Source organism: Rana temporaria, chromosome 5, assembly GCF_905171775.1.
Source record: "Rana temporaria chromosome 5, aRanTem1.1, whole genome shotgun sequence".
Taxonomy (NCBI): domain Eukaryota; kingdom Metazoa; phylum Chordata; class Amphibia; order Anura; family Ranidae; genus Rana; species Rana temporaria.
The window spans coordinates 113,303,933-113,319,631 of NC_053493.1; the positions used below are offsets into that span (position 1 = coordinate 113,303,933).

Consider the following 15,699-nt stretch of genomic DNA (forward strand, 5'->3'; position numbering starts at 1 on the left):
TGTAAGACCGCTGCGCAAATACGGTGTGACAGAAAGTATTGCAACGACTGCCATTTTATTCTCTAGGGTGTTAGAATAAAAAGTACATTTAATGTTTGGGGGTTCTAAGTAAAGCAAAGGAGATGGGCGGGCAGTGAAAACAGGCAGGGGAAGCTCCATTAGCATTTCTGGTTGTCTTGTCATACCAACGGCCACCACTAGAGGGCAACCTGATTCCAGAACGAAGTACAGGACTGCAGAAGGCCTCAATTACCGGCCGGCGTGGCCCAACGCGATCGCGTCGGGGTGATGTGCGCGCAAAGACAGGATACCCCAGCTGTGCTGCCCCGGGCGCCAGGTCGCTAATTCTAGTCGCAAATGCGACCTGGCGCCCGGGGTTTGTCGAGCCCTGTCTTATTATATGTAGAAGTTCCAGGCCTCCCATAGATGACAGGGTCTGCAGGAAAGAACTGGATGGGCAGAAACAAATCTTGGTAGGTAAAATAACTCTCTTTGTATGTATTTCATCTGTGTATGTGCCAGTTTGCCTGAAGTTTAGCTTTGCATAACTTGACTTTTTATCATACCATAGATGCAACTAAATAAAAGGTACAAGATTTACAAAGACAGCTATTTGTCTGTTCGGTAATTTAAAGGGTTCCATTTTAAAATAGTCTATGTGCACAGTTTTATAAATATGCTATTTTAGGCTTGACTGAAAACATTTCGGGCCAGATCCTCAGAGCGAGTACGCCGGCGTATCTACTGATACGCCGGCCTACTTTCAAATTACCCGCGTCGTATCTTTAGTTTGAATCCTCAAACCAAGATACGACGGCATCTGGGTTCGATCCGACAGGCGTACGGCTTCGTACGCCTTCGGATCTAAGATGCAATACTTTGGCGTCCGCTGGGTGGCGTTCACGTCGTTTTCCGCGTCGGGTATGCAAATTAGCTATTTCCGACGATCCACGAACGTACGAGCGGCCGGCGCATTCCTTTACGTCGTCTCTAGTCGTCTTTTTGCCGCGTATAGTTAAAGCTGGTATTAAGCGGCGTATAGTTAGACTTGCCATGTTAAGTATGGCCATCGTTCCCGCGTCAAAATTAGATTTTTTGTTTTTGCGTAAGTCGTCCGTGAATCGGGATGGACATAATTCACGTCTAAGTTAAAAAAATGACGTCGTTGCGACGTCATTTAGCGCAATGCACGGCGGGAAATTTCGGGACGGCGTATGCGCAGTTCATTCGGCGCGGGGACGCGCTTCATTTAAATGAAACACGCCCCCTAATCGCCGATTTGAATTCCGCGGCGTATCGTATCTCTGATACGCTGCGCGGGTGCAGATCTCTGTGGATCTGCCCCTTTGTTTTTTTGGAGGAAAGTACGTGCAGAACAAGTAGTGGAACTGGTAAAGATATCTGAATCACTAATGAAAGATACATTTAGCTAGATTATTTGGGTCTGTAGCAGATACACAAATAGATTCTGAGGGATGGTACAGCAGATCAAAGTAGGAGTGTTTGTGTATGAATTGATAACATCTCCCCAGTGGAGCTTTGTACAGTCTCTGAAAAAAAAAAATCCGTGCTTTATGTCATCGTTTATGATTTCCAATTTTTGTAGCGTTCTAAAGCAGCTGTTCTTTGATCTGTATTCAGCTTTGATTAATACAAGTTTGCAAATAAGGCTTACTGCGAACATTTATCAAATCTGATCAAACATTTCATACTGTTAAAAAAAAAAAAAGCAGCTTGTGTTTTTAAGGATCTGGTTAGTGTCTAATTGTGTTTATTAGACTGCATGCTTAGTAGTTTGTTTTTTTGTTTTTTTAATTGCAAACCTGTCTTGTCATCAGTGAGTGACGATTTCCCATACAATTGCATAAGTCCATGGCAGTCATCGGTAAAAATCTCTATAAGCTCTGGAGATCCCTGTAAGACCTGAAACAAAAGTAAAATCAAAATTTCATGATAAATCTTATGTCCAAGTGTATGTAAATCTATTATTGAGCTTCTGAACAAAAATGCTAATAGTTCAGAATTCACCAAATACAAAAAGATATTTTGCTACCGACAAAAGCACATTTTACCTTTTGCTCATAAATGTTTTGGTTAAAAATGGTCTTTAACCACTTCAATACCAGGCACTTACGCACCTTCCTGCCCAAGCCAATTTTCAGCTTTCAGCGCTGTCGCAATTTGAATGACAATTGCGCGGTCATGCTACACAGTACCCAAATTACATTTTTATCATTATGTTCACAGAAATAGAGCTTTCTTTTGGTGGTATTTGATCACCTCTGCGATTAATTTTTTTTGCGTATACATACATATATATATATATATATATATATATGTGTGTGTGATTCTGCACTTCTACCCAGGGGGATTACTCACAGAACAAGCCGATCTGAGGGTGCTGGGCACTGGATGTCCGCTACCACCTGCCAATCATCAGGCAGAGACACAGAACGAAGATCTCCGGGAAAAGCCTAACATTAACAGCGTATCTGTACTGCGTCGGCCAGGCGTACGTTCGTGAATCTAGCTGATTTACATATTTCTAGGCGTAAATCAGCGTACACGCCCCTAGTCCTAGGCCCCTGGTCGTATCTTATACAAATTCTGGCGTAGCTGATTCTTTGAATCAGGCGCCAAGATACGACGGCTCAGACTGAGAGATACGACGGTGTATCAGGATATACGCCGTCGTATCTCCTACGAGAATCTGGGCCTTACTGTATATATATTTTTTTCAAAATTGTTGGTCTATTTTTGTTTTTGGTATTGCTGCCTGTGACTGTTTTTACTGTCATCACTACTGTGCTGCTCACTGTTCTGCTTAGTACTGGAGCAAAAGCTGCACCAGAGCAACTGCGCAGCAAGGCTCTCCCTGCTTCTGTAACATCCATTTTGTGGATCTGAAGCATGAACCTGCCTCTACCAATGTAACTGCCTCCACACAGAGACAGTGCAAAATCAGATAGAGCAAGTTAGTACCAGAGAAAAGATCATCTGCAAGGAGGCTGCAAGCAATACAGATGCATCGTTTTTTATACCCATGCTTGCCTTTTTGGCCGCAGTTTCTGCAGTACAGATCCTTTTTAGGTTGGCTATACACACAATCTACCAACAACTATGTAGTGCAATGGCCTGCTTGATTAAATACAGAATTTGTTTATTATTTGAGAAGATCCTTATTGTACATAGTTTTGGTAAATCTAGAAAAGATTAAACATCTCTGTACAGCACAATGAGATTGTAAGATGTATAGTCAGCGTTCGAAGTGAGAGGTGACCTGAAACCTGATAGTTACTGGCTCTTCCAACTGTCTGATTTCATCGCGACACATCGTGATCATGATTAATCTTTGTGTCTAATGCTGTTAAGGTTATTTAGGAGTGGAAAGATAGTGGGGTAGATTCAGAGAGAAGATACAACGGCGTATTTCCAGATACGCCGTCGTATCTCTGAGTGTGCGGGGTCGTATCTATGCGCCTGATTCATAGAATCAGTTACGCATAGATTTCCCTAAGATCCGACCGGCGTAAGTGTCTTACACCGTCGTATCTTAGGCTGCATATTTACGCTGGCCGCTAGGTGGCGCTTCCGTATATTTACGCAAGGAGTATGCAAATGAGCTAGATACGCCGATTCAGAACGTACGTACGTCCGGCCGGCGCATTTTTTTTACGTCAGGCTTTTTTCGCCATATAGTTACCCCTGCTATATGAGGCGTATCCTATGTTAAGTATGGCAGTCGTTCCTGCGTCGAGTTTCGAAAATTTTACGTCGAATAGGGCTGGACGTAATTTACGTTCACGTCGAAAGCAATGACGATTTGCGGCGGAATTTCGAGCATGCGCACTGGGATTTTTTCTCGAACAGCGCATACGCAGGGTCACAGTTAATATACATAAAACACGCCCACATCATCCACATTTGAATTAGGCGGGCTTACGCCGACATAGATACGTTACGCCGCCGTAACTAAGGGCGCAAGTTGTTTCTGAATACAGAACTTGTGCCCTAAATTACGGCGGCGTAACATATCTGAGATACGTTACGCCGGGCGGATAGATAGACCATTCTATCTGAATCCAGCCCAGTGAGTTGATTTCCTAAAGGGGTAGAAACTGTTCCCTTTGTAAAGTGAATGATCGTTGAACTTAGTAAAGAAAGTTTTTTTTTGCTTTCAATACCCAATATTGTGCAAACAATATTTTTTATTTTGTTTTGCTCATGATTGAATCTGTGAAGTAAACACAATTTAATCTCATTTGCTCAGTGAGTATTCAGTTGCCATAGTGAACACTGAACAGCCTATATTCCTTTAGTAAATCATGAGTTCAGACAGCTGAGTGATCACTTTAATTAAACGGGTGAAATGACTGATGCAACACAAACTGTAAATTTATTGCATCTATCTGATTAAAATCAAAGACCGACGGGAAATTACAAAAATGAGCATTTCAGAATTGAATGCTATATACATCATACAACCGACTTAAAAAGAAAAATTCAGACACAGCTGATCACTTCCATCCTATCAAAACAATAGTTTCATTGACTTGTTCAGATTCACACATGTATGGCTAGCACTACCAAATTTGACTATGATATATAGGTCATATAAAGAAAACCATCATAAGCGCTTCTTATTGCATTGGCTTCATATTATAGTAAAACCTTTTGCTCTGCAAATTACATTTTTCTTGTTTTCTTATGAGTATTTTATTTGTTCGCTTCTTGATATATGCCAATTAAAAAATCTTGCCTTTTTATTTAAATGAAAATGAGATGATTATTTTCACAGCAATTGATGAATGAATACGTTTTAGGTAACTCCGGTAGACAGCAAGAAGGAGCTGTCATTAATAATAAAAGGGCTGCTGACTTTGCTAATCGAGTGAGTAATAGTGTCAGATTGATTGAACATGTTCTTCAGAGGACAACCAGATGATATTAATTATGGCAGCAGAATATTTAGCAATATATGGCACTGATGCTCCTGAGATCAGTAAATACTATTGGAATCACATTACAGGACATTTTATGGGATACATAGGAGCACTATGTTCTCCCATGGGGTGGAATAATGATAACATAAAGGAAGGCAAAAATGTAATTGGTAGCGTTTATGAAATATTCCAATGAACAAGGGGGAATGTGAATGCCTATTTTGTTTACAAAGTAAAATCCCTATACATGGGCAATTTGTCACATTAAACAGAAAAGTTCACACTTCTGTCTGTTCTCTTTTCTTGATATTCAAACATTTTTCTTGTCACTTTTTACAGGTACAGCATATTACTTTCTACTAAACCATGCTCCTACTCTCTCAATGTGTTTTATCCCAAAAGGGCCTTAATCGTGAAGGTGGAACACTGGAGCGGGGTGGGAATATCTACATATACATATACCTTATGGTACATTTTAGGATGTACCACCCATTCTCTTTGTTCTCCTTACATTTCCCCTTTATCTCTCTCTATTCTAATTTTTTTCCCCCCATCCCTCTCTCTGGCAATCTTTCTTGTTCTTTCTCTTATTCTTTCTCTCCCTTTTTCTTTGTTCCTCCCCCTCTTTTTCTCTCCCTTTTATGTATTCTCTATTTGTATTCCTTCTCCTACTCCTTGGTGGGGGGGGGGGGGGATAGGATGAGTGGCAGTGCTGGCGGGCAGTTGGGATAAGTGGCAGTGCTGGGGGGTGTTCTGGTCTCCAGAAGAGTTTTTTAAATCTCACATTTAAGGTCAAATCAAGAGTATTTTTTTTTTTTAATCTGCAGCTTTCATCAAAAAAATACCTCACTGGTTGATGGACAACTAGCGGTGGAACGCACGCTAGTGGACCAGGACGCGGCCATCTCTTATCTTGTCTTACTATCCCCACCACCTACAGCCTCAGTGCCGGGAACGGGCACCAGCAACAGTAAGAGGCCATTTGGCATTGTAATTTTAACTTTTGTATATTAAATGGTTTTACACTATGGTGGTATCTCTTCTCCTTTCTTGGTACACCATTTGCTGCAATCGCTGACATTGGAACCCAATGAGACCCTGCTGATCCTCATTTAAAACAAGCCTGATTGACCATATTTTAAGTAATCTGGTCAACACCGTGTGGTAAGGAGCCATCCATTATTATTCTGGTGACCTATAGGTGAAGGCGGATCACTTCTTTCTCGCACTTTGGCTATTTTGAAGATTCACAAGCACTTTAGCATTTGCACTTTTCCCTGCGATTTGGGATTGGATTATTTGCATTTTGCACCTGGACTTGATACAACACTGGATCCATTTTGCACTTAACTATTTATTTGCTGGACATTCTTTTAAAAAATTTTTTTTTTTTTTTTTTTATATTTTATTTATTTTCCACAGCATTTGGCACTATTGTATTTATAGAGTTTAGACTATAATCTGTTTGGTTTTTCACATAGATTTGGGTACACAGTTACACTGTGTACTACTCAAACGCACATTGTGACACGCATCCACTATTTTGATATAGCGCCCCTCACCTCACTATACAAAAAGCCTGATCGTGTGTACAAGGCATAAGAGGGTATTTGTCTTCACTATGGGGAGATTTGAACTCATTTCCTGCTATGTCTATGGGACAGTTATTTTGGCCGTATACTAGTAGAATTTCATCCAAAACTTTTCATTTTGGCCACGTTCACACTGGTATGACAAATGCGCTGACATTGGGAGTTCATGTGGCATGACGTGTGAAAATCAATGTTTCCCTATGGGAGCCATCTTAACTGGTCTAACACAATTCGGTCCGACTTTGAAAATGCTCCCTGTACTACTTTGGTCCAACTTTGATCCTACTTCAGCCCATTAAATATAATTGATGTCGGATCGCCATCTTGCCTGATCCGACTTTGGCATGCAACTTGTGCTCTGATGATCTTGAGGGGGACCTGTGCCAAATAAAAAAAAAATCCAGCATGGGTTCCCCCTCTAGGAGCATACCAGACCCTTTGGTCTGGTATGGATTTTAAGGGACACTCCCTACGCTGCAAAAATTGGATTTTATGCTCACCGTAAAATCTCTTTCTCTGAGTTCATGGACGGACACAGCCTTAATCTTGACTTAGTGGGTATTAGCCTTCCATTAGGAGTTGACTAGGCAGAAACGTATCTAAAAGGTTAACTTATCATACACACCCTATAGCCCCGCCCAGGGGGCGGGTCCTCTGGGTGTAACCCCTCTCTCTGCATCTCGCAGATCAGTTCGTCAAAAAGTAGTACAAACATAAAAAGGAGGGGAGGGTGCTGTGTCAGTCCATGAACTCAGAGAAAGAGATTTTACGGTGAGCATAAAATCCTATTTTCTCTTTCGTTCATGGATGGACACAGCCTTAATCTTGACTTAGTGGGACGTCCCAAAGCAGTGTCAAAATGAGGGGTGGGAACAGTAAAAAAAAATGAAACTTCACCCCAAACAGAGCTCCTCAACTGAGGAGTTGTAACTCTAAACAGCCGCCTGCAAAACTTTGCAGCCGAAGAAGCATCCGAAGATACACTCACATCAACTTGTAAAGTTTAGTGAAAGTGTGACCGGGCGACCAGGTCGCCGCCTTAGACACCTAGGTAACAGACACTTGATGTCAGAAACCCCAAGAGGCACCATTGCCCTGGTCGAATGCATCGTAATAGGGAGGCGCCCGACCCTTTATGGCGTAAGCCTGATCAGGATCAGTCGGGTCCATCTCGAAATGGTGGCCGAAGAGACCGCTGGGCCCTTCTTGGGACCAGCCACTGAAACAAAACAGTGAGTCTGAACTCCGGAACGGAGCAGTAACAGACAAGTATATTCTCGGAGCTCGGACAGCGTCCGAGGAATGCCATGTCGTCTCCTTAGGATTCGACGGATGAGGACACAAGTATGGCAGTACAATGTCTTTCTTGAGATGGAAGGTCAAAATGACCTTAGGAAGAATCTAAGGCTGCGAACACAGCACCATCTTATCCTTGTGGAAGATCAGATAGGCAGCCTTTCACCACAAGGCTGCCAGCTCAGAACCCCTCCTAGCTGACATAACAGCCACCAAAAGGACAACTTTCTGAGAAAGTGTCAACAAGGGAACTTCCCTAAAGTTCTCAAACAGTGGTTCTGAGGCACCTAGAGGTCAGGGCGTTAAGCCATTGACTGTAAGGCAGGATGACCTATGGGACCTTGCGTCAGCAGATCCTCTCGTAGCGGTAGATGCCAAGGTACGTCTGCTATTTAAATCCCCACGGAGGTAGTGGAGGACGGACGGGAGGGGCCACCTGCCGATCCCCCTATAGAGATGTTCTCACTAGAGAGTGAGTCGCCAGGGGTCGCTGAAAGAAAAACAGCCAGGGCAGATATCTGTCCCTTAACCAATAAGTCCGTGGATTCCACTTCATTTCCTTGCAAAGAGGCTAAGTAAGCTCTCCAAGTGCGATAATAAATCCTCCTAGAGGTTAACTTCCTAGCGTTCCTTATGGTAGGAATCCCAGAATCTGGCAGGCCCTGGTCTCTCAGTACCTGGCTTTCAATAGCCATGCCGTTAAGCCAGCGACTGTAAAGCAGGATGCAGTATGGGACAGTGTAACAGCAGGTCCTCTCTCAGCGGTAGACGCCAATGGACGTCTGCTACTAGCCGCACTAGATCGGCATACCATGAATGCAGAGGCCAATCCGGAGCAATTAGGATCATTGGAATCCTGTCTGCCTCCACTCTGCGAAGCAGAAGAGGCAGGAGCTTTAGATGAGGGAAGGCATAGATTAGCCGGTACTGACTCCACGGCGCCACTAACGCGTCCGCCCATGGGTCACTTGATCTGGCCACAAACCTCAATACCTTCCGATTGAGTCGAGACGCCAGGAGTGGCACGCCATCTACGTCTGGCGTGCCCCCTCTTGGGCATAGGAGCTGAAACACCTCCGATTGCAGAGACCATTCTCCTTGGTCCAGCATCTGGCAACACAGGTAGTCCGCCTGCCAGTTTTCCACACCTGGAATGTATAAGGCCGACAGTGCCGGTATGCTCCTTTCTGCCCACCTTAGGATGTCAGCGACTTCTGACGCTGCAGCCAAGCTACTTGTTCCTCCTTGATGGTTGACATATGCCACCGCCGTGGCATTTGTCTGACTGGATCCTGACTGGACGCCCTCGTAGCCTCTTATCATGTGGAGAGGTACAGCCTGATCGCCTGAAGTTCCAGGACCTTGATCGGCAAATGGGAGTCTTCTGGAGACCAGCGACCCTGGTCGACTGAACCCCCCAGACTCCCCCACTGGTAAGGCTGGCGTCCGTCGTGATGACTATCCAGTGATAAGGAAGGAACGACTTCCCGGACAGAAGTGCAGGTGAGGTCAGCCACCACACCAGGGAGGGCCTGACCAGGTGGCTCACCCGGATCTGATAATCCAGGGATGATGGGCACTAGTCCCATCTGGACAGAATCTACCTTCTGTAGCACTCGCGTGTGAGATAGCGCCTATGGTACCGCCTCGAAGGAGGCCACCATGCGGCCCGGGACTCACATGCAAAGCGGAGTGATGACCCTTGTGGGATGTCAACTACCGCACCACAACCCGAGGGGTCTGCAAGTTTTCCACAGGGAAGCAAACCTTTGTCTCTGAGGAGTTCAGGATCAATCCCAGATACACTAGGCCTTGAGTCTTTACCATTACTGACGTCTGAATGTTCAGTAGCCACCCAAGTGTCTGAGGGTCTGAGTTATAGACACGCTCACTTCTAATTCTGAGGCTGAAGCGGCCCTCAGAAGCAGGTCGTCCAAGTAGCCCACAACAGCGATGCCATGTTGTCTTAGTAGGGCGATAATTGAGGCAATCACCTTGGTGAACACCTTTGGTGCCGATGTCAGGCCAAAGGGGGGAACCACAAATTAATAGTGGTCTTCCCCGACCGAAAAACGCAGAAGTTTGATTCTTTGTGCATATGGGAACATGTAGATAGGCATCCCTGATGTCCATGGTTGCCAGAAGGTCCCCCGGCTGGAGGGTAGTATTGACTGAGTGGATGCCCTCCGGAATCCTTGTACCTTCACAAAGAAATTGAGGGCCCAGAGGTCCAGGATAGGACGAATGCCCTCCTTCTTTGGTACAATGAACAGATTAGATTGAAACCCCTAAAACCGTTCCTGTACTAGGACAGGGATAACCACCCCGCATTCCAGCAGGTCCGAGGATCCGGTAGTAGCTGGAGGTTGGAGGGAAAAAATCTTTTTGGTGGGCAAGATAAGAGCTCTATCTTGTACCCTGATGAGACTACCTCGCAAACCCACCGGTCGGGAACCCGAGCGGGTTGCGAATTCGCGAAGACGTCCCCTCACCCGAGGGATGGGTGGGGGCGCACCCTCATGCGGACATGGTCTTGTTAAAGGGGTTTGTTGGGTTTGCGAAACCAGGGACGTCTCCGTCCCTGAGCAGGCGTTTTATTGGCCTGTGGTTTTCATCCTGCAGTGCTGGGCGGGCGAAAAAAACGCTTGGGTGCGGTAAGAAGGGCCCCTGTCGCCGACATGGCTCCTTCCCCTTATAGGTCTGTGGGAGCAAGGTGCTCTTACCTCCTGTGGCATCCTTAATAATGCCATCCAGGCAAGCTCCAAAGAGTCTATCGCCTTAAAGGGCAGGTCCATTAGGGCCTTCTTGGAAGCTTGATCCGCCAACCAATTTTTCAACCACAGTAGATGGCGTAACACCACAGCCTGAGCAGAAGCTCTGGCCAGCAGAGGAGTAGTGTGCAAGGCTGATTCACACACACATTTTAGGCCCTGTACCAGCTGTTCCGCTAGGGCTACCTCGTGGGTAGAAGTGTGATGTGTTTGTAACCCATTGAGCAGTAACTTTGCCCACTCCGTGAGTGTCTGGGACACCAGCGACCCAACTATGGTTGGGCGCACCGCTGAACCTACTACAGTGTATAGGTTACGGGATATTCACTCTGCCTTCTTGTCCGCCGGGTCCTTGAAGGCAGGAGTCCCCTCCACCAGAAGGGTGGTCAGCTTGTTTAGTCTGGACACAGGAGGGTCCACTGTGAGGGGCGAGGTCCATTTCTTTAAGAAACTCTCCTCCAGTGGGTAACGTACCGCTAGGTTTTTAGATACATAAAAGGTCTTTTGTGGTCTGTCCCATTCCTTGTATAAAAGTTTGTCTAAATAAGACACACAAGGGAACACCTTAGCAGTGCGGGTCGCCTTACGGAACCCAATGGGGACCGGCGCTTCTGTTGCTTCTACAGCCCCCTCTATTTTAGGGTATCTCGCACTGCGGTGATAAGGTCACTCACCAGAGCCTTCTAGAGAGCTGACCTGGGTCCAGAGTCATCCTCACTGTCTGGACGCTCTAGGGGCCAGATTCTGAAAGGACTTACGACGGCGCAGCGCCATGTATGCCATCGTAAGTCCTAATCCGACCCGTCATATCTATGCGCCTGATTCTTAGAATCAGTTACGCATAGATATCCATTAGATCCGACAGGCGTAAGTCTCTTACGCCGTCAGATCTTAACTGCATTTTTGACCGCTAGGTGGCGCTTCCGTCGAATTCTGCGTTTAGTATGCAAATTAGCTAGATACGCGAATTCCGGAACGTACGCGCGGCCGCGGCAGTAAAGTTACGACGTTTACGTTAGGCTTTTCCTGGCGTATAGTTGCCCCTGCTATATGAGGCATAAGTGCGGCGTACCAATGTTAAGTATGGCCGTCGTTCCCGCGTAGAAATTTGAAAAAGTTACATTGTTTGCGTAAGTCGTCCGTGAATGGGGCTGGACGTCATTTACGTTCACGTCGAAACCAATGACGTCCTTGCGGTGTACTTTGGAGCAATGCACACTGGGAAATTCCACGGACGGCGCATGCGCCGTTCCGCAAAAACGTCAATCACGTCGGGTCACAGTAGTTTTACATAAAACACGCCCCCTTATCCAAATTTGAATTAGGCGGGCTTACGCCGGCCGGTTTATGATACGCCGCAGCAACTTACGGAGCAAGTGCTTTGAGAATACAGCACTTGCCCGTCTAAGTTGCGGAGGAGTAACGTAAATCGGATACGTTACGCCACCGCAGAAATATGCCGCTGACTGAGAATCTGGCCCTTGGTCTGCAGTGTTAGCTAGACTTGGCTCCGTATCTGAGTTGTCCCCAGAGGATGGCTGGGGGAGGGGGCGCTTTCTAGCCCCCGTTCTTCCACACGCTGATTGCACCTTAGCAATGAAGGCCTCTAGGATTGCCGACCTAGAGTCCACCAGTACATCGGGTACAGGGGCATCAATTGCCAGCTCAGGTGTTTTTAGGGAAAGAAACGTCTGTTTCTGACGCCATGTTGCCCACACGCTTGACACAGGGTTTCCAAGCAAGGTGGACAACCCACCCTCCTAACTGCAGCAGGGATGAGGGGTACCCCCCAGAGGACTCACCACACTGGAACCAGCAGTGCAGTGCAGTTTAGCTGAGCTGCTTCTTGTCCGCTGAATATAACTGTCAGTCTGGTGAATGGCTGCTATCTACAAGGCTGTTTTCCTTATCAGCTTGTTTGCTAGTCAGCAGCATGTGTCTGTTTGGCTGCTGAGCCAGGCATACTGAGGCCCCAAAAGCATGGCCACCAGTGCTGGAATACTTGCATGGGCTACAAAAAAATGTCCGCCGAGCGGGACCTAGAGGCCCCAGTTTCATGGGGAGATGCTGCTGGAGGAAGCCGTTCTAAGCGCCCTTCTTGGGGCGCACCACGCAGGCCGCTGAGTGGCCAAGAGACGCAGTACAGCCCCCCCTTGGGCGCCGTGTGAGCAACACCTCCAGCGCTGGGCGGCTACAAGAAAATGGCCGCCGTAGTGCATATAGACCCCAGAAGTATGGCTGCCGAGCTCTGAGTAGAGGCCAAGGGGCTACAAGAAAATGGCCGCCGAAGTGTGTATAGAAGCCAGAAGTATGGCCGCCGAGCTCTGAATAGAGGCTACAAGAAAATGGTATACAAACAATCCAGCATGGTACGTACACACAGCAGCAGAATCTCTTATGCAGCTCTCTACATTGAAAGAGGGAAGCAGCAGCTGACAACATGGGCACAGGTAAGTAATATCTATGCACTTATACTTTATGATGGTTCTCAGGTGGGGCTTCCCAGGGCAACCCCCACCTCAGCAGTCTAGGGAGGAGGGAAGGGGAAGGAGGGGAGAAGGGAAATATATATATAGCCCTTTACTCACCTCTCCAGGGATGCCCAGCTCTGTTTTCTTGCCGAAGCAAGGTAGTAGTACTTACCCTCCTGGGGTTTTATGCTAGCAGCATCCTGGACAGTGCATCTTCCACATGGTAATGGAGATGACTGTCGGTCAGGCTACTGCGACTCGGCCCTGCAGACCGGTATGCAAGCCCTGGAGCGTATAGCTCACCGGCCACCCATAGAGCGATGGCCATGTCGTGGACGACCCAGCACGCAGCTACGGTCGGCACACGCTCGATGGCCAAAACTGGGAAGAATACAAGGATCCAAGATCCAGCCTGTCGCCCAGTCAGCAGTTGATCGCAGGAAAAAATAAAAAATAAAAATCCAGCATCTTGAACTAACAGTCTCCAAGCCATGGGCCTGAAGGGGCCATGTCGTCTCCTGAAACTAGGCAGAAAAAACTGATCTGCGAGATACAGAGAGAGAAGTAACACCCAGAGGGCTCGCCCATGAACGAAAGAGAAAAACAGCGTGGGGGTCCCCCCAACTCTATACCAGACCCCTAAACGGTCAGGAAAGAGGTAGGGGCGAACGAGGGCCCCCTCCTAAACTGTACCAGGCCGCATTCCCTCAACATGGGGGGGGGGGCTCAGCGCCCCCCACCCCAAAGCACCTTGTCCACATGTTGATGAGGACAAGGGCCTCTTCCTGACAACCTTAACCGTTGGTTGTCAGGGTCTGCGGGCGGGGGCTTATCGGAATCTGGGAGCCCGCTTTAATAAGGGGGCCCCCCAAATCTGGGAGCCCCCTTTAATAATGGATATTGAGTTGGTCTTTGGCCAGCGAAATGGTCTGGGGCTTAAGTGGTTAATATAGTAATCAATAAAAACACAGTGGATAATAAATACCACAAAAAGAAAGCTCTATTTGTGTAAAAAAAATATATAACATGTATTTGGGTACACTACTGCATGACCAAGTAGTTGTCGGTAAAAACATTACAGCACTGAAGATAGAAAAATGGTAATGAATGGAGTGTAACATGGTGGCAATGAGGTGGTTAAAGAACATGCCTTTTTTTCACAAGCTGAAATAGGCACATTTTCTTTGTCTGAGGTTTCAACATCATAAAGCAAGCCAGAATGCTTCTTTTGTTCTTTTTTGCTCTCGCTTTAGTTTACTCATAAGGCTCTTTGGATAATTTATGAGTTTTTTATCTTTTGTGAAACAAAGATTGACTTTATGGGCACACATTTGTAAGGACATATAAAAAGTAAACATACATGTGCAATAAATTGAATATGTCATTTTAATTTATTAATATTTTGCCTTTTATATTACATATCAATATCACATACAATTCTAAAAAAAAGGTCTTCTACTTTTTTTAATTGGAATATTTTAAATAAATATTGTAGGCCGTCCTGACATTTTCTCGAAATGCTACAGTATATAGTCTGAAAATAAGATATATCTGATAATGTATTCGGCTTTGTATGTTAATGTGTGTATGCTTCCCTACTCATTCAATGCCATTTATGCAGGTCAGCTGTGAAAGGCATCAGTACAACACTGTCCTTGGATACAAGGACAATCATGTCATATATGTTCACACAAAGAGAATTCATTTAATATTTAACTATTCAAAGACATGCCAGGTGGAAATGAAATGTAATACATTCAGTATGTCCTCACTAAAAGCAGTATGATTATGGATTACCTTCCACTAGTCATTTGGAACCAAAAAATCAGGCACAGAAGCATGTCATATTTATTTAAAGGATTTTGTCATCTTTATATATGTAGAGTATCTCCATATCAATATTATTTATTTATACCATATCTATAAACTTCCATGCATACACTCAGGGCCAGATTCACAGAAAACTCCGGCGGCGTAACGTATCGTGTTTACGTTACACCGCCGCAAGTTTTCAGCGCAAGTGCCTGATTCACCAAGCACTTGCGTGTAAACTTACGGCGGTGTATCGTAAAGACGTCCGGCGCAAGCCCGCCTAATTCAAATGGGGTGTGTACTTAAATTAGGCACGCTCCCGCGCCGAACGTTCTGCGCATGCTCCGTTCGCAATTTTCCCGACGTGCTTTGCGCGAAATTACGGCGCCCCGACGTGTTTGTGAATGGCGACGTGCGTAACGTACTTACGCCGTACTTACGCCGAAAAAAAAGGAAGCGGGAACGACGGCCATACTTTAACATGGCTGGTGTAAAGTTAAGCAATGAAAAAGATTGCTTAACTTTGCGACGGGAAAAAACAACGTTACGCACGCGAGTAGCTTCGTGGATCGCCGTAAAAGCTAATTTGCATACCCGACGCAGGAAAACGACGCAAACTCCACCCAGCGGCGGCCAAAGTATTACAGCCTAAGATCCGAAGGCGTACAAAGCTGTAAGCCTGTCGGATTTGTGGTGGAAATTTGAAGATGTATTTAATATGTATTGTCATAATGGCACCCAGTCTTAGTACTGTCACAACCCGCTCTAAATAGAACTGACTGGGGCAGTCTGAGGCTGGTTGAATCTCGTCTGG

The 15,699-nt window shown here is 45.9% G+C and overlaps 1 protein-coding gene across 3 annotated transcripts in view; it reads right to left on the reverse strand.

The window, feature by feature from the left end:
• The window catches only part of NEK10 (NIMA related kinase 10), a 326,603-nt gene that overhangs the window by 11,678 nt on the left and 299,226 nt on the right, over nt 1-15,699 (reverse strand). For all 3 annotated transcript variants that reach the window (XM_040353019.1, XM_040353018.1, XM_040353020.1), the window contains one exon: nt 1,824-1,923. In XM_040353019.1, the coding sequence (XP_040208953.1) occupies nt 1,824-1,923 (100 nt within the window). The remainder of the gene's footprint in view (nt 1-1,823; nt 1,924-15,699) is intronic.